Below are 18317 nucleotides of genomic sequence, written 5' to 3'. Positions count from 1 at the left end.
CACACTCCTCCTCTTACCTATCTGCATTTAGTTAGACACATATTTTTATATTTGTAACAGTGAAGGAGATACCTGTGGACATTTCAGTGGTCTGTAAGAGTCCATGACATGACTAGATATGATCAAAATGCTTATGAAAAAATAAGTATCAAGTGTACATGTGGAAAGACAGAGAAGATGATCTGGAACAAAGTTTTGTAAACCTTTTAATAGGCCTAAGTATGCCTTATAAATTGTACGTTAAATGATGTAAGGCTTTTTGCCTAAGTAGGCCAGAGAGATCTCAAAGGAAACCTAATCAAAGGAAGTGGTTATCACAGAAATAGTCATTGCAGCAGTCAACTCTTCACCATTGATAATTGAACTCGCCACTGTGCAGCAAAGTTGGACTACAGTTGAATTCAATTTCATTGTCCTTTTTCCAGGGAGCATGGCCATATTTCCATTCCTGCACATTGCTGTTAGCGATTCGGTGTGCACCAAGGCAGTTTTCCACCAACACTGCTCTCCTCTTTGTGCAGCTGTTCCCAGCTGCGGTCAGGCTGCAGCTTTTTGCCATTTACCATCCGAAGGATTCTTTCCGCCCAAAAGCAGGCCGGCAGCCTCAGGGGTTTTCCTGCGGCGCCGAGGTCGGGGGCTCTCTGCGGTGGGGCCGTGCCTCTTCCTCCGAGAAGGCGCAGACACAGCTCCTTTTTGGAGCTGCAAGCGAAAAACAATACATGGCCTTAAGGAGTAAAGTTCTTACAAGTGATCAAGTCCATAAAAGTAAAAAAAAAAAAATTCCCCCAAAAATTAACAGTGGCAGCTGCATCGCCTGAGACGCACCGCACCGCACCGCACCGCACCGCACCGCACCGCACCGCACCGCACCGCACCCCACCGCACCACACCTGCCTCTCGCCTCCTCCCGTCTCCCGGCCCGGGAGGGTGCTCACGGGTTAAGCCCCAGCGGGGGCGGAGGCAGGGACAACCCCGTGGACTCCGCCGCGCCTCGGTTGCTATTGGGACCAGCGCGGCGGCGGCGGGGCTGAGCGCGGCCGTGGCCCCCGAGCCGTCCGGCGGCGGAATGTCTCAGGGGTTGCCGGGCGCGGGCCGCCTCAACGACCTGCCCGACCACTCGCCGCGGGTGCGCAGCGCCGTTGCCGAGTTGCGGCGGCGGGCGGAGGCAGAGCGCGAGTCTCCCGACCACTGCTGGCCGCAGCCCCTCACCGACGCCTTCCTGCTGAGATTCCTGCGCGCCCGAGACTTCCACCTGGACCTGGCCTGGAGGGTAAGCGAGGAACGGGGAGCGGGCGCTGCCGAGACCTCCGCGGGGTCGGGGCCGCTCGCCCTTCGCTGAGGTTGAGGAGAAGGGGACAGCGGCCGCTGCGTTTGCCTGGAGAGTCCCGGCGGGGACCGGTCTGGAGGTGGTATGGAGTCCCGGAGGCCCCGCGGCCCCGCCGCCTCCGGGCACCTGGCCGGGGACTCGGGACGCTGAAGCGCGGGGGCGGCGGGGAGCTGGGAGGCGGGCGAGGGGTTGCTGCTGGGGGCGGATGGAGCCAGAGGGTGAGGGCGTCGGGTGAGTGAGCTGCGCTGCCTCGGGTTAACCAAGGTTCAAGCCAAGCAGGGAGGTTCAGCGTGTTGCCAATTCCTTGTCATGCTTGTTTTCCTCGTGGCATCATTCAAACGTGCTGTATTGCGAGTGGCGTTGTGCAATGTCAATGCAGTAACGCAAAGGGTTATGATAGGTAAAGTACCTATTCCATAATGTGGAGGCTACAGTAAGTGTGGTAAGGTCACAACTCCGATCAGGAAACAGTATCCTTTAAAGGACACCCTTACTGTGCTTGTCAGGCTCAGGTTACCTGTTACTGGTAATGATACTGTAACCAGATAAAAGATGGTAGAAGATAGATGAAAATAGTATGTACTAGGTCCAGATGTGTAGGTGCCTTGGAATTAGAATTAATATTAAGATGGTATGGATCAAAATACACATATATGGACTCAGGATGGATATGCTATCCTCATAAAGAATGTTCTGGAATAATAGTAACCTAAGAGGGAGAGACTGTTACCAATAGGTGGATAGGGTGGGCCTAGTCACTTTTTATGAATGACTTGGTAACAAGTGACCATCATCAACAGCTTGATGAGGTTACTTCATATGCATGACATACTAATAAGTACTGAACCCTCTGCCAGGTAGAGGATCATTTACTCAATCTATATGCCAGGCAGAGGACTCGCTAAACAGAATAACAATGGATATAATGTAAGATTTTGTATAAATACAGCCCAGGATGTACTATTGGGTGTGCTGGCTTTGTTGAGCTACCCCCTAGCACTGATCTCTGTGCAGACATGAAGTAAAGCTATGTGTCGACTGGCTTACTGCATACTGGGCATGAATCTGCTTTTTGGACAGCAATACTAGTTTCACTACAGATAACATAAAGCTAGGAATTAAAACTTATTTTCTTTTGGAGTTTAGTCATTTACAACGCTCCTTTCAGACTTTGGTAAATTTTAGTACTTTCCTGGCTGTTTATATGGCTCTTCATCATACAGACAGCAAGACTGACAACATAATCCATCTGAACAGAAAGTATTTCCAAGTTGTGCTAGGGCAAAAGCATTTATTCACTTGTTCCAACTGGAAGCTATGTTTCTGTGGAAGTTGATGTTGATGATATAGCATTGCTCAATAGATGACACCTTTTAGTTTCTGACTTCTTTGTACTGTAGTTTTTCCAAGTTCACTCACCATCAGAGACAATTGTTTGCATAGGGATATATTACAGAATCAGGGCAGGGTAGCTAAAAACGACTGTGAGAAATTGAGTTAAGCCCTTAAGCATAAATAGCTTTACAACTTACATTTTGTGCTTTTTTTTCATTTGACTCATGAGATTCAAGTCATAGCTTTAAACCTTTCCTCCCCAGCAGAAGAACTAGACAAATAAAGGCAGATTCCTTTGGATATTTACAGATATTAACTTTTGGTTGAAGTTCCTGAGATTAAGCTGTTCACTACCAATTGTGGGACTGTGCCGTTTTTCTTTCCCACCAAAAGCCATTTTGTTTTCATATATTCCCAGGTTCCATAAAGTAAGGCTTGATGAAGACAATATGCACTCCTAAATATCCACTCCTAATTTTGTTGTGATTCGTTTTTACTGATAATCCTGTAGGTGGGGACAGTGGCCCATATGTTTCTGCACTTTCTTGTGATTGGCTGTGAGACATGCTGTACATAGGACTAATCTTCAGGAGTGTGGTGTCCAGGCTAGGTTTAGAGATATAGTCTACAAAGTGGCACATTACCTCTACTTTTCTTGAGAATCAACTCTAGCACTGGAGACTTGCTTTGGAAAAATTAAGGCTTTTTAGAATCTCTTTTGAATTTCTGGGCTTGTACTGCCAAGGCAGAGAGTTCTGTCCTTAGCAGAACAAGGCTGACAAGTTCCTAAATTTCTTCTTTGGATCTTTCTTCAAATTAAGAGATTCTGATGTTCAAAACCCATTTGTATTTACTGTTTCTGTCTAGAAATTCAGGTCTCCAAATGCTGTAGCTGAATGTATTTAATCTTCTGCATACTGGCTGACACTGATTTCTGGGTTACTTCTCTAACAGCATGGGAAGAAGGAAAGAAGCTTTTTTTGAGGAATGTATTTGTCTGCAATTGGTATATTAAGGCCCAAGAGAATTATTGTGCAAAAGGCACAATTGTCAGAAGATATATGTTCATATCACCCTAGTCTGACCTCATGCAGAGGTTATGTTAATACTTCATACTAGACAGAGCCCTCCTGCCATCAGTCCAGACAGTGGCTGCTCTTCCCCATCCTGGATCAGGCCGATAACAGTCCCTTTTTGCCCAGTAGGCTCCTGTGTACTACTGCATAGCACTTGCAGAGGGCTCTGGCAATACTTAACAGCCAAAGGTTGCCAAGCATTTTTCTTACTATGGGCTTATATGTATGATATAGTAGCCTTAAATTGAATTCACATTTAGTGGCCCTAATTGTGAATCAAGAGTCTGGCAATTGACCAGACTGTTTATTGATACATCCTTGGTTAATATTTGACACAGATTTATCTGACTTCAGGTTATCAACATTTGGAAGTGCTTCAGAAAAGAATAATCAGGTAAATTGTGGCAAGACATTCTATTTCTGAATCTTTTATGATGACTCATTCCAACAGCAGTCTTTTGCATTTTTCCATGGAAAATTCCAGATTTGCTTCCAAGTACAGATATATTGTTATATGTCATGCTAGAAGAAAATCCACCACTGAAATAGGTATCTGGAATTGAAGAACTTGAAGAACAGTTAGAACTATCTGTATTTTTTTAAGACTCAATGATTATTCCATTAAGCTCAGTAATAGACTATTCCCAAATTAGAAGAGAATTATTTTTCTGCATTTTGAATCACAGGAAGGATTAAACTTGGCCCAATGCCTTATCTTAGAAAGTGGTTGGAGATAGATGCATGAACCTGAACCACTTAAATGATTTTCATTCTTTTCCCCAAGAGTATAATCTTTAAATTCAGTAAAAGTGCAATATTTAAACTCTGTGCCAAGAGATATTTTTGTAATATAGCACTTAGACTTTTGTAAGCATCTTTTTTTTTTCTGGCGCTCAAAATCATGTAAATATCTAGGATCCTTCTAGGAGTTCTGGTTGATGCAAAAGTGTGTAGCCAGACTTTGTCTTTGCTCTTCATTTGACTAGGAAAGAACCAAGACTTCCTAGTGTGTTGTACTGCAAATAAGTTGCTTAAAATAACTATGCTGTATAAAAAGGTTCTTTTCCGTTTTTTCAAACAAGCTCCTGAGTCTCAAACATTATCTCTGAGGATCTTCAAAGTTTAAAATACAAATGCTAAGTTCAAATCAGTTACTTGTATTTCTTCTTCCATCAATAGAGAGGGATTGCTCAAAAAAGAATCCTATTGGGCTCTCAGGGCTGACAGTTGAGGAAACACAATTCAGCCAGTTTGTGAGAAGCCAAATGTCTCAGCAAGCAACATGGTAATGCATGTAGAATTGGGAAAATTCTCTGTCTCTAGAAAAGCATTTTGGTCTGTATATAACATATGTTTAAAGTTTGTAGCTATATACATTTTATTTAAAAAAAATAGAAACCATCTCTGTCTAAAGGTATGTGTTTAAATGTGTGTATGCACGCTTATATTCTAAAGTCTGAGGTGTTAGTTCCTCTTCTAAAGACTGCTAATAGAAAAGATTTTTTTTTTCCCTAAACATTGTGTGTGTTGGTACAACTGCTGACACAGTAGAGGCCTAATTCTGTCTAGCATTCTTGTAAGTATGAAGAAGTAGTTATTAATCAAGAAAAAAAAAATAACCAGTGTAGCTAGCAACAGGACAAGGGGTAATGGGATGAAGCTGGAACACGAAAAGTTCCACTTAAATATAAGAGAAAACTATTTTATTGTGAGGGTGAGGGAGCACTGACACAGGCTGCCCAGAGGGGTTGTGGAGTCTCCTTCCTTGGAGGTCTTCAAGACCCTCCTGGACATGTTCCTATGCAACCTGATCTAGGTGAACCTGCTTCTGCAGGGGGGTTGGACTAGATGATCTCTAAAGGTCCCTTCCAACCCTTACCATTCTGTGATTCTATTTGTAAATTAATTGCTGAATGAGCATATTGTTTTCTAGTTCTTTTCATTCTGGCCAAAGTACTAAGTTCATTTTGTTTTGTAGCACATGAATCTTGGATTAATCAGTAACTTTATCGCCTCTGATATTCAGAAATCTGGAACTATCCCCACAAGACCTCAGAAAAAAAAAAACCCTTAATTAATGCCTATTGCCAGACAGTGGAGTTTTGCATCCAACTTCCCCATTTATCAAGTTATCTTGCATCTGTTTTCAGAAGCTGAGCAGATGCTAAGTAGGTTATTCAGTTTGTAAACACAGCTAATTATATATTGAGATGTTTTGCTTGTGCTCCAAGTGCGTGAGCCACTTCTTATACTAGGTAATGAATGCTTCCCTTTTTCCTGATAGTAGGTTGCTTCATCTTCTATATCCAGACTGATTGTTAGATATATTTATGGTTTTCCTTGCTGTCTAAAAAAAAAAAAATCATTCATTAAATATTTCATGTGAATTTCTGTCTTTAAACAGTGTTAAGGTAGAGATTTTCAACTGTAAGTAACCAACGGCTATTTTGTTAGTTCCGTTACATGTTTAAGGATTACTTGTGTAAGTAGCTGTGTGTGACGCGAGTATGTCCAGTGCTAAGAAAGGGATTGTTTACATAAGTAAAAAAATTACAGAATATGTCTCAAAACTAACAGTAGATACTGTGGAAGTTTTATCTGATGCTAACCTTTACTTCATCTCTAAATAATTTCAGGTAATTAGATTTGGTTTTCAAAATCTGAAACTCTCCAGCACTTGATGGCTTTCTGGACAAGGGAAGGATGTTTGTAGCTTAACCATGTTACATGTCTATAAGGTCTACCACTTGCCCAAGTCATGGAAAGTGTCAAAAGTATTCCAACCATATATTTACTCATTAATGGACTTGCCTGTAGGTAAATTATGTCTCCTATGAGGATCTTGAGTATGTTACAAGCTGCAAACACCATCCTCTTTCACCCAATATCTAGAACGTCATTGCTTGTTATTTCCAACTGGAAAATGTAAATATTCAAGAAAATGGGAAATTAATTGTACCGATAAGATCAGATTATTTAGGGTATTGAATTAATTAAAACAAAATTCTCATTTTGGTTTTGGCAGGCAGCTCTTAAAAGAGATGTTTAAAATATTTATGTAACTGTTAATTTGGTTCATTGAGTTGTAGTACAACAGATTGTAAAATAAAAGGGAGAAATGACAGAGCTGCAGATGTTTTCATAGTTGTTTTGAGGGTGTTTTGGTATTTTGCTGGTGTTTTTAAGTGTCTGTATTAGAAAGACCAAGGAAAAGAACAAAATATGTTGACAATACTGTCTGGTTGGCACAAAGTGAAGTGGTTGGGATTGCTCAAACAGTGCCCTTTGTAGAGACTCAAGCACTAACAGAGTGAGATAATCAGAATACCTCATCAAGCCTATCTTTGCAATCATAGTGCATTTCTAATTGACAAATAAACTTATTCTCCCAACTCCCCTTCAGCCTTTTTTGTTTGTGTATTTTTAAGTTAGCCTAGACTAGAACTGATTTAATGCAATCAAAAGGCTTCTAGTAAAATTTTCCAGGTAGTTAAATATCTCTTTCTATGGTGCATTATTTAGAATGAGGCTTTTACCAACTTTCTCATTGCCAAATCAAATGCAATTATAGCATGTCAGGTGAATGTTTTCATTTTGTAACTAAATACAGGTAAGTGCTATTTCTATGAAGGATATAGATAATTTCTGATCACCTACTTGTAAATAAATTCTGCTGACAAACAGTAATGTCTTCTAAGTAGTTTCCTCATGACAAATTTGTTTGGGAGAACTTCCAAATAGTTCAAGACCTTAATCTGAGCAGAAAAGCTTCAAGCTAAAGAAAAAGTGTATATTTTATATAAAATAATACAAGAAACCCAAAGTAGAAGGAAGGGCAAGAACTAAGATAATTATATAATATAAGCAAGCTATGAGGTACAGAATGGTGAGTTTTCATGTTTGCCTCCTAACAGTGTGTAGGTAAGCATCAGAATAGCTGCTGCTCAGAATAACTGCTGTGATGATCCAAGGTATTAATTCAGTATCCACTGATGTTCCTTCTGATAATTATTTCTGTGAAAATGGTGAATAAAATACTTCCATAGATACAAAAAATGTGTACCTTATTTAAGAATATGTTTTATTAATTGGAGTTGACAGTTCTTCTAAGGTCAGTGTTTCTGTTGTGAAATATGGAGTAACTGAGAAAAGAATAAAAAATAATCTCTTGTTAATACAAATCAAGAGAAATAAAAGACTGTTGGTTGATGCTTTCATTTGGGTGAACATATTTAATTTCTGAAACTGTGATGAGGGCCAACATGGGTTTTGCTGTTTCATAAAGTATAGTAACAATTTGAAAGGCTAGTCTGTGCATACTGCCTTTAAGATTTAAACCTACATTTTCATTTGGGTGAAATGAAGTGCTGAAACATTCTGATTCTCTTAGGTCCTTTGAAGGGCTGGGGTTAGAAGTTTAAACTGTAGCTCTTTAGGAAATTTTAATACAAAATCTAAGTTACTCACCATAGCTATCCCTCTACCCTCTAAAAGCACTGCTAGAGGACTTGGCATGGGTGATACAACAGAGGCAGAATTTAGTAAATGAAACGAGAGGAAATTTTTTAGAAGATTTGCATAGCTTCCTCCTTACCTATGCAAATTGTCTTAAATTTTAGTTGCAGAGCATAGCAGTTAATTTTCTCCATCACTACTTAATAATTATAAAAGGAGAAACGGTAACTAGACTTTGAAATTTGAATTACTGCATCACCAACTTAATTTTTCATGATCCAACTCTACGGTGGCTTTTCACAGTATCACCTGTAATTCGTCTACAGGTAGATCTTACCTCAGAAAGAAACATCTTTAATTGACTCTTCTTTGGAGTTTGGGCATTGCCTTTCAACACACAGCTCTTCCTGTGCCATAGACACACTAGTTTATGCTGCTGCCTTCCAGCCCTGGAAACCAAAGTGATTGTGTCCCTGATAGCAGATAGGATCTCTGTTTTAGCAAAACCAGATTCTCATTATGTCCATTCTGCAGGTGGAAGGAAATTATCTTATGGGCAGTGGACCTACTACATTGTTATATTCTGCCATTTCAGAAGGGTAGGAGGGACTTTGAAAATGTCCTTTGAATATGGTGATGATCATACCCGTTTCAGATAGTAAATTAGAATTATTAATGGCTGTGTGTACAAAACGAACCCATTCTTGGCAGGGAGGAGGATGTGGGTAGGTGAAGGAGAATGTTTGTCTGTAAAATTTTGCACATCTAAATTAAAAAAATCTGGAATTAATTTGATGCAGGATCAATCTGAATTACCCTAAAGGTAACCTTAGTAAGAAAACTGGAGTTCAGATTTATTTTACATAGAAATTATAGGCTTTTTCTAGATATTCCAATTTTCTCTTCTGACACAAAATGGCAACTGCAGTCATAGAATCATAGAATGGTAAGGGTTGGAAGGGACCTTTAAGAGATCATCTAGTCAAACCCCCCTGCAGAAGCAGGTCCACCTGGATCAAGTTGCCCAGGAATGTGTCCAGGAGGATCTTGAAGACCTCCAATGAAGGAGACTCCATTAACAATTTGAAAGGGTTCTAAATTCATCATAACAAGTCACTCACTTATTTGATCTAGTATAGCAAACTACTTCTCAGAGTGATTTGCTTAACGTATCCAGTGAAATTATAGCTCATTTAGTGAATTAAACCTGACCGTGACCATATGTTAAAAACATACTTTAACTATGCCTTTCACACAGTAACTGGTGCTTATCTTATATCTACTTTTCTTTTTTTTTTCCTAGTTACTGAAGAACTACCAGAAGTGGAGAATTGAATGCCCAGAAATAAGTGCAGATTTACGACCAGCTTCTGTTCTTGGACTTTTGCATGCTGGTTATCATGGAGTCCTGAGATCAAGGGACCCACATGGAAGCAAAGTTCTAATATACAGAATTGGTGAGTGATTAAATTGCTTGGATTTGTTCACACATGTTTATGTTCCCTGTTAGAAATACCTGTACATTAACGTAAAGGCGAATTTATTGAACTGTAACAGTTACATGATTTGTCTTACATGCTGCTGTGGCTAAAGCTGTACAGTAATTTATGAACACTGACTTTCTTTTTAGTGGAATTCTTGTCTGCATCAAAAGAAGTCTTGAAGTTAAAAGCCTAGAACTTGTAAGAATATGTGATTATTTGAGTCTGAATGTCCCAAGAATTATTTGTCTCTATGCACATTTTCAAAGCCATGCACTAAGACTGGTGCAGATGGAGCACAGAAGAAGAACAGAAGAAAAGGTGTATGCCTAGTCAATGTAGATTTCAATGTGTAATCTCTTTAGATGTGGATGAGAAGTTCACTGAGTTTTCGCACTGTACATATAGCCAAAGAGCTCTATCTAAAAACACTCTGAAGATCTTTGGTTTATTTGATGTCCCTAGAGTCTTTTAAAAAAAGATGTAGTAAAAAAAAAAAAAAAAAAAAAAGATGTAGTTAAATGATCACAGGATACCATATTTCTTTGTGCTTGTTTTAGACAGATATTTTTTTCACCCAGTTTCAAAGAACTATTTCATTATCAGCTGGTCTAGTAGAAAGTTGTGCTCTGTGAAGCTTTCATCTAGGGTTAAGGTTCATCCAATGCAATTCTTTGCTCAGGCCTCAGAAAGAGATTCTTAACAAAATTACTGTACTGAAGAAAAAACTATATTAATTTATTAGACTGATCTGTAGTTTCTACTACTGTGATTGTGTTCCTGTTAAAACCTTGTACTGGAGACTACAGCCATAGGTGGAACATACCACATTAGGTGGCATCTGCAACTATCTATCATTAGGTGATATGATCTACAAAAAGAGTATAAAAGATGAGTGACAGAGCAGGTACACAAAATAACTTCTGTTACAGGCAAATGGATTTACTTCAAGACCTTTGACATTCCTGGTTACTTCTTGTTCCTTTGAAGCACATTAGAAGCAGTAGGAAGCTAAAGCACAGGTGTCTGTGGTATTCTCATGGTAATGCACTGTAATCTACTCTTCAGGACAGTGGGATCCCAAGTTGTTTACAGTGTACGATGTTTTTCGTGTGAGTCTCATCACATCTGAACTCATTGTAAAGGAGATTGAGACCCAGCGAAACGGAGTCAAGGCTATCTTCGATCTTCAAGGGTGGCGATTTGCTCATGCATTTCAGATCAGTCCAGCAGTGGCCAAGAAAATTGCTGCTGTTCTCACAGTAAGTGTGACATACTGCTTTATGCTACTTCATTGCTGTAAGTCTCAATTTTTCATCTATTCCAAGCTACAGTAAACTATCCTTCCTTAGACCTTCTTAGAGTCTATGCCGCTTTAAAGAACAAAACATTGAATCCATTAAAAGTCATAGGTTGTGCTTGATTTGACTTAAATGTATCTTCCTATCTAGCAGTAGATGCCTTTTAATCTCTAGTGTTTTAAAAGAACTCCACCAATCTGTTACACTCATGAAATTATTGTGTTGTAAGAGCAGATGAAGACCTGTTTTGTAAGTGTTAACCATCCCATTTCATCTCCTTTATTTCACTCTTTTGTGCATTAACTCAACATTCAAAGCTTTTTTTACCCTGAGACTCAGAGAAGATGAGAAATAGCATGTACTAAGTGTAGTTGAGAGCAAGACAGTACTAACTTGTTAGCAACACGGATGATGCTACATGGTCTTCCATCTGCTACCAACAGAATGTATAATGTTTATATTCTGCTTGCTTTTTTCCCCCCAGCTTGAGCATTGTTCTGTGCAACTCACTGCCACCTCACCTCCTATTTTTCACAAAACTCGAAGGGATTTTAATTGTGTTTAAGACTTGTTCCTTTCACCCAAATTTGATTGAACTTTGACAGTGGATTTGAGGAGGGAAAAAAAAGAACAAAAGAAAAAAAAAAGGAATGGGACGCACTTGACAGGGAAGCTTACAGTGTAGTCCTATAATCCTTTTTTTCTTCAGAAGTTATGATGAAAGTCTGACTTGGTAAGGTTCATATCTGAGGTTCCATCAAAGCTTAGTCATTGAACTAATAACATCAGAACTTCATCTGTTTTTCCTTTTTGTTATCCACTGTAAAACTTCAGTGAAACCAGCAGGCATTCCCAACTGTTCACATCTAGAATAAGAGCTCTTTATGTTCATACGATCCTGGGCTAGATCTCATGAAAACAGGGCTAGTGAGAGTGTTTCAGTTGATTTCTAAAATAGTAAACAAGTTGCTAGTAGATTTTTAACCTTAAAATAGAGCAGAAAGGAGGTAGAGTAGGATTTATGATTCCATCGAAAGGTTTCAATCTGTTATCTCAAACCAGGAAATTCTTTGAATATGTTTTGATCCTGATTTATTTCAGATTTGTTGCATTGTTTTCCAACTTCTAAAAGTTTATAATAGCTATTAAAAAAAAGGCTGGAAAAAAGTGTGATTACAGTATTCTTTTCTAAAAAGAGTATTAAGTTTAACTTATTTTTTCTGGATTCCTTTCAGCACTTCAATTGGGTTCATATATTTCACCCAGAGATTGTTTTAGTGTTGTTCGATATGCTTAAAAGTAAAAATTTAGGAATGGTAGTTTCAATCATGTGTTTTCCTTAAGAACTGTCTTGCAAATTACTGTCCTATATGAACAAACAAGTTAATAGAAAAGAAGTATGTACTAAGGAATGGGAAACATAGTAAGATTAGTAAATGACTCATTCTGAAAAATCTGTTACCCCAGGCAAAACAAAATTGTTTTGTGAAAAGCATGTTAGTAAACTTTAAGTATATAATGATATATAAAAACATATAGTAAGCCTATAATATGATTAAAATCTAAAAGGAGTTGCAATTAAGAAATGTGTGGAGTTTGGTTTTTATCCATGGAAGAGAGCATGAGATAATGTGAGAAAAGCTGCAATACTAGTGTGGAGAATATGAGCAGTACCATTTTTATAAGCAGAAAACCTCTGGTTGCAGAGGTAGTATCACATGGCATATGAATGAAAGCTGTATTTTCCCCATTGCATAATGCTGTCTTTGAACACCACCATATTTTCTCTTAACTTTCAGTGGTCTGGGACTTCTAAATGAATCTTGAATGCAAGTAGAAGTATTTCATGTTATAAAGGATGTATAGCAGATATAATTTTTATTTTAATTACAACAGTAATCTTGTAAAACTGAACTTCTGGCTTGGGCAGATTCCCAGTAATTTCAAAGCTTGTCTCAAAATTAGAAATGTAACTTATTTAACTTAAATTTAGTAGCTTCAATGGTTTATATTCATCTATATTTACATATTATGCTTCAGGCTGTGAATTGCCAATGAAAACACATGGGTAAATAGTTTTCTGGCAAATCAGCAGCAGAATCTCTGTTGTGAAAAATTTTACCTCAGGAAAGGCTGAGCACAAGCTTTGTGTGCATTACTTTCCTGCAGTTTGGTGAGGGTTTTCGTGTTTGTTTTGTTTCTTTGTTTGGAATTTTTTAATAATCATTCTTATAATGATTTTTTTTCCTTCTAATGGGAGGAACAAGGAGTTTTGGCCAGAGTAAATTAAGAACACTCTAAAGTGCAGGAATTGACAAGGTTTTTCTGCTCTTAACTTCTAGGTGAGATAGTTTTCATAGACTTGTCCTTAATAATTGAATCTTTACAACAATATTTTCTTTTTCTTAATTCTGCTTTTCATGTGTGTTAACAGGATTCCTTTCCGCTAAAAGTTCGAGGTATCCACATGATTAATGAGCCCTTATTCTTCCACCCAGTCTTCACTCTTATTAAGCCTTTTCTCACTGAAAAAATAAAGGAACGGGTGAGTGCACACAAACATTTTTCTGCCACAAAAGCCTTACATGACAATCGGTAGCCCTTCCCTTAGAATCTAGTGATGACTGAAGAGCAAAAATCATTTTTTGTGTGTTAATGCCATATAGGCCTCAAGAATCTAATTGCAAAGCTTTTGCGGTTTATCAGTAACATGAGAGCTGCAAGTGGTTGTTGTTATCACTGTTCTAAAGATAAAAACCACTGTGCCACAGAGAGTTTAAATAAATTGCCTGAGATGTCACAGCAGTTCTTCTGCAGAACGAGGAAGAATTAGGTCCTGGATCTCCCAGAGCTGTGCCTATAAATTGACAGAGAAAAATTCTCTCCGAACAGTGATGTTATGTTGCAAGTTGTGCAGAATTAGTAGAAGACCTGCAGAGGCATTTATGTACCAAACATAGGTCAAGCTTAAGTTCAGACTTTCTTTCCAAATAGCTTCTTAGTTGTTTTACAGTTTTAAATTTGAAAACCCTCTTTGTATTTGGATATTTAAAAACATGCCAAGAATTCTGGTTTATTGTAGCACAGGAAGAACATTGGAGGTTTCGTATGACACAAAATAAAGTACTGTGAAATGTAATAGCAGGACTAAGGTTCAAAGTACGCAGCCCTGCCCATTGTTATTCCCACTCCTTGTCTCAGCACGTGGATCTTGTGCATTTGCAACAGCTACTCCACGCCAGCCACTACACTGGTCACTGTTAGCTACTTTTTGCCAGTCCTCTGTTTCTGCAGTCCCTGTTTTTGAAAGATGATTAAACAAGAGAGTACATTCCAGCAGCCTGATGCTTTTTGTGGCCCTTCTCTGTGTTAATACCTGTGAAAAAAAGACCCTGTCACCTGATCTAGCTTAGAATATCTTGGGCTAGAAGTCAAAAAAGCAAAAAAGAAAGCAGATGGACAGTAAAGGCCCAAAAGAAAACAAACCAGATCTCAGAGTTCATGGAATGGAACAGAAGCATATTGGCTTGCTTCCCAGGTTAGTTAGAGATATGATCTGAACAAAACCCTTTAAGGGCCACTTCCCCATACCTTCTTAGGGTAATTACTATTCACTCATTATCTTACTTCCTGATGAGGCAGAATTGGATGAAAAGCAGCCGACTACCTTTTGAGTGCATTATTTTTGTGCTCTTTTGTGTAATAATAATTGCAGAAAAACCTTGTTAAGTGTTAGTAAAAGGCCTATAAAAGTGTCTGGCTGGAAGTAATAATCAAACCTTCAAAAAACCTACAAGAAAGCATGAGGAGATTGAACCAAAACTACAGTATTACAAAGGTTACCATGAGTAGTCCAAGATTTAATTTCAGTTGGAACTGAAACATAAGGACTACAATAAGGATTCTTTTGAGAATCCTCCTTGGCACCTGTCAGAACCTACATAGATACTACATAATGTTTTAAATGTGTGGGCAGGGCCAGATAGTAATGGTCAGAAGCCATTCTGTTCTGTTCTTGGAATTGACTAAAAACCAAGTACATGATACCTATCATGACATGGTCAAACCTCAGTCTTCCCATTGTTTAACTCACTTTAGGTGTTTGGATGTAGTATGTATCCTCAGTTTTGCTAAACCAGTCTGGAACCAGTTTATGGCTGATTTCATCCCCCATGCTCGCAGACACATAAAATGCAGTACTTGGGTGGTAGTACATGCTTCATCAAGCTGCAGGTACTGAGCAGGACAGGGTTGGAGCAGCCACAGGAAACTCACCTGCATGCTATTTTCTCCTTCATGGAGCTCATTGTGAACAGGTACACTTACTTAGTCAGACCAGGCTGGTGGCTTCAGCTCTTGCACTAAGTTTCTTTGCTTCTTGTTTTCACTCAGTAGTCTGCCTTTCATACCCAAGTAAATGTCTTCCATATTTATTTCAGGTATACATGCATGGAAATAACTACATGCAGAGTCTGACCGAACACTTTCCGGTCAGCATTCTCCCACAGGAATACGGGGGGGAGGAAGTCTCCATGGAAGAGCTGGCCAAAGAGTGGACTGATTTTATAATGGCATCTGCAGATTATCTTCAGAGCATTTCTCTGTTTGCTTAGGAATAACCATATTACATTATTAATATCAATTTTTGAAACACTGGAAGTGGAAATAGGTAATACAAAATCTTTCATATAAACTTGAAATTACTGTAAATGAAACCAGTATGTCTTTGCAGGGAACTGAGTATTATACTGACTGCACTTTTATACTAACTGGAATCTATCAGTATGTATGTCTGAAGAGATTAATGAGTTCTGCATATTTACAATACTGCTTGTAATTGATTAACTTGTATGCCAAAAAGCTGAATAACTGTTGGATATCAGAGACTGATACTGCTCCTGTGAAGTCTTTGGAGACAACTCATCTAGTAATGCAGTCCAGAACCTTTTCCTTAGCTCTTGTATCTTCGCTTGTCAAATAAGATACAAAAAAGAGCAAAACGGGAATGGAGCAGACTTGTCTGTTGTGGAAACATGACTGCAGGACTAATACAAAGAGTTAAAAGAGGCTGCTTTGGGGATTGTTTCTCAGGGAAAAAGGCTGTTTTGTTAGTTTGTGTCAAATTGAAAATGATTCAGCAATAGTGACACATTTGTATTAATCTTTATGCTGCTAGTACAGCATCCTTTTTAGTGCTAATGGACACAGTAATCTTCCAGCTTTAGAGAGGAAGATAGGGAGAACACCATGTACTTATTCTTCAAAGGACAGTATGAATCGGGAGGAGGAACTGGTAAGAGTCTCAAAACAACCTTGAAAATCATGATTTTCTTTATTAAAAATAATGTCTATGGACAAGCTGTAAGCAGCTCAGATTATGATCACCTTTAATTCCTACTGTAGAGCATTACAAAGGTCAGGAGCTTGCAGATGTTTGCAGTATCTGTTTGTTTTGGAGGGTGAAGTAGTTCATCCTTTGTGGATCTGAACTTCAGAAATACCTGTTGTGATGTGTAAGGGTGCCTGTAGGTCATTTTGGACTTGAGCATAGGAGACACTAGCTAAAGTATCTTCATGTGATTTTCAGAAAAATAACTGGCAACTCACCAGTGTATGTCTTCTGTTGGGCAGTGGAAGAAATTATTTTAAATTTCTGTTGAGCAATTCGGATATCAACACTGCATGTGTAAAGAAGCTATTACTGCCATTACAGAAGCAGTACCACCTTTCAATCTCCAGTATTCAATAATATAAATCATTATTTTACTTTTCACTCAGCATTTTGTTAAAAATCTCGTAGTTTACCCACTGATGGATTAATTTACTCTTTTTTTAAAAATTCTATTTTGTAGTAAGCCAGAAGCACTTTGCATAAGCACTGTAAATTTAAGCATTCCATATGAATCTTTGTGTGAATGGATCCATAACAAATACTTTCTCAAGTAGCTAAAAATGCTATTTTTGGTTATTTTGAAATCTTTAAGACATTGGGATGTTATATTAATATATCCTTAGGGGAAAGACATGAGACTATCCTATTAAATCAGATATGCCTTGGTTTAGATTACCTTATCTTTTAATACTGCATTACTGCAAAAGCCATTGGAAGCTATTGTTTATTATCAAGAAGAACATCTATGAAAGGCCTGTAGAGTACTTGTTGGTTTTAGTGCCTTCTGCTGTAGTAAGGTCAATGCCAGATATGAAGCTATTTCAAAACTGACAAGGACATTTTAGAATTATTATTTTTCTTCCAGTTCCCTCATTTCCTCAAGTATATTTTTTATTCATCTCTTTCAGGATACTTTTGGTATGGAGCCTAAATTTAAAGAAACATTTTTTCATACATTCAGATATTTTTCGATATCTTTCTCAGACTGAAATGGTTTATGATAGAAAAGCTCCTTAAATACAGGAGTTCAATGAAGTGCCAATTCTTTATTATAAGAAAATAAGTAGTCAGGCATCTGGCAATTCTTCAAGTGTGTAACTCAAGTTTCAAATCGTTCACAAACTGGAGAACTGCAGACATTGTCTTAATTTTATGCTCCTTCAATTTTAGTCCTTGAATGTAAACAGCATCAACTATATGTCAGTAAACGGGGAAATGCAAAGTTTTCCCATGAAATCAGTCTTACTCGTTGATGGTTTACGTAACAGAGGCTTCATTTGATTGCATATGTATATGCACCTGGATAAAATGTAGCTGTTTGTTTTTTAGTCTACATTTGGGCTGTACCAGCTCTATTAAGTCCTAAATGTCTTAAAAATATCCTGAGTCTGTTGAATGGTAAAACAGTTAGGTTTTGTTTGGGTTTTTTTTCCCAAGAACTGTTGATTACTTTGTGATGTTTACACGTTCTACGTAAGGTAGGAACTCTATGTAAGGGGCAATTGCAGTTGCTGCTAGTAATAAGGGCACAAGCAAATTAGGACGTTTACATAATGAATTGAAGAGGTGTTGGTAGGATGAGGGGTGATACGGCAGCTTTGAGCTGTCAACACAGCAAAAAAGTAAAAATCTCAAATAAAAAGTGCATTATTATTCTCTAAGACCATCGGAGTGCCTCTAAAAGGAGAAAGTAGCTGTTAAATGATAATGCAATTATGATTCACTACTGTATCTAAGCACAATGTTTTTTAATCTTTTACTGTTAACGCCAATGCTACGAATAAACGTTTTTTACCCTCTCAGTCCCTTTGTGGTGTTCCGAGCGCTGCCCGCCCAGAGCTGGGCCGCCGCCGCCGCCTCACCACAGGCACAGGCCCCGCGCTCCGCCACCGGCTTTCCCGGCGTGCCCCGCGGCGCGGCGGGCGGGCCGGGCGCAGCGTGCCGTGTGGC

General features: G+C 38.6%; 1 protein-coding gene across 1 annotated transcript; it reads left to right on the top strand.

Moving 5' to 3' along the window:
- Positions 1-1030: 1030 nt before the first annotated feature.
- TTPA (alpha tocopherol transfer protein) lies at positions 1031-18169 on the top strand. The gene is made up of 5 exons (XM_061995237.1): positions 1031-1270; positions 9497-9650; positions 10743-10936; positions 13410-13520; positions 15415-18169. The coding sequence occupies exons 1-5, from the start codon at positions 1067-1069 to the stop codon at positions 15586-15588; spliced, it is 837 nt and encodes a 278-aa protein (XP_061851221.1). The 5' UTR covers positions 1031-1066; the 3' UTR covers positions 15589-18169.
- The last annotated feature ends 148 nt before the right edge of the window (positions 18170-18317 follow it).

Source organism: Colius striatus, chromosome 4 (genome assembly GCF_028858725.1).
Source record: "Colius striatus isolate bColStr4 chromosome 4, bColStr4.1.hap1, whole genome shotgun sequence".
In the NCBI taxonomy this organism is placed as follows: domain Eukaryota; kingdom Metazoa; phylum Chordata; class Aves; order Coliiformes; family Coliidae; genus Colius; species Colius striatus.
Note: the sequence above shows the minus strand (reverse complement) of the source record. Positions and strands in the feature narration are given on the sequence as shown.

Bases quoted from the DNA above. Each gene is read 5' to 3' on its own strand.
- TTPA (XM_061995237.1), top strand. From the start codon at position 1,067: ATGTCTCAGGGGTTGCCGGGCGCGGGCCGCCTCAACGACCTGCCCGAC. The intron at 9,651-10,742 runs GTGAGTGATTAA...TCTACTCTTCAG, and splicing joins AGTTCTAATATACAGAATTG to GACAGTGGGATCCCAAGTTG. The intron at 10,937-13,409 runs GTAAGTGTGACA...GTGTGTTAACAG, and splicing joins AAATTGCTGCTGTTCTCACA to GATTCCTTTCCGCTAAAAGT.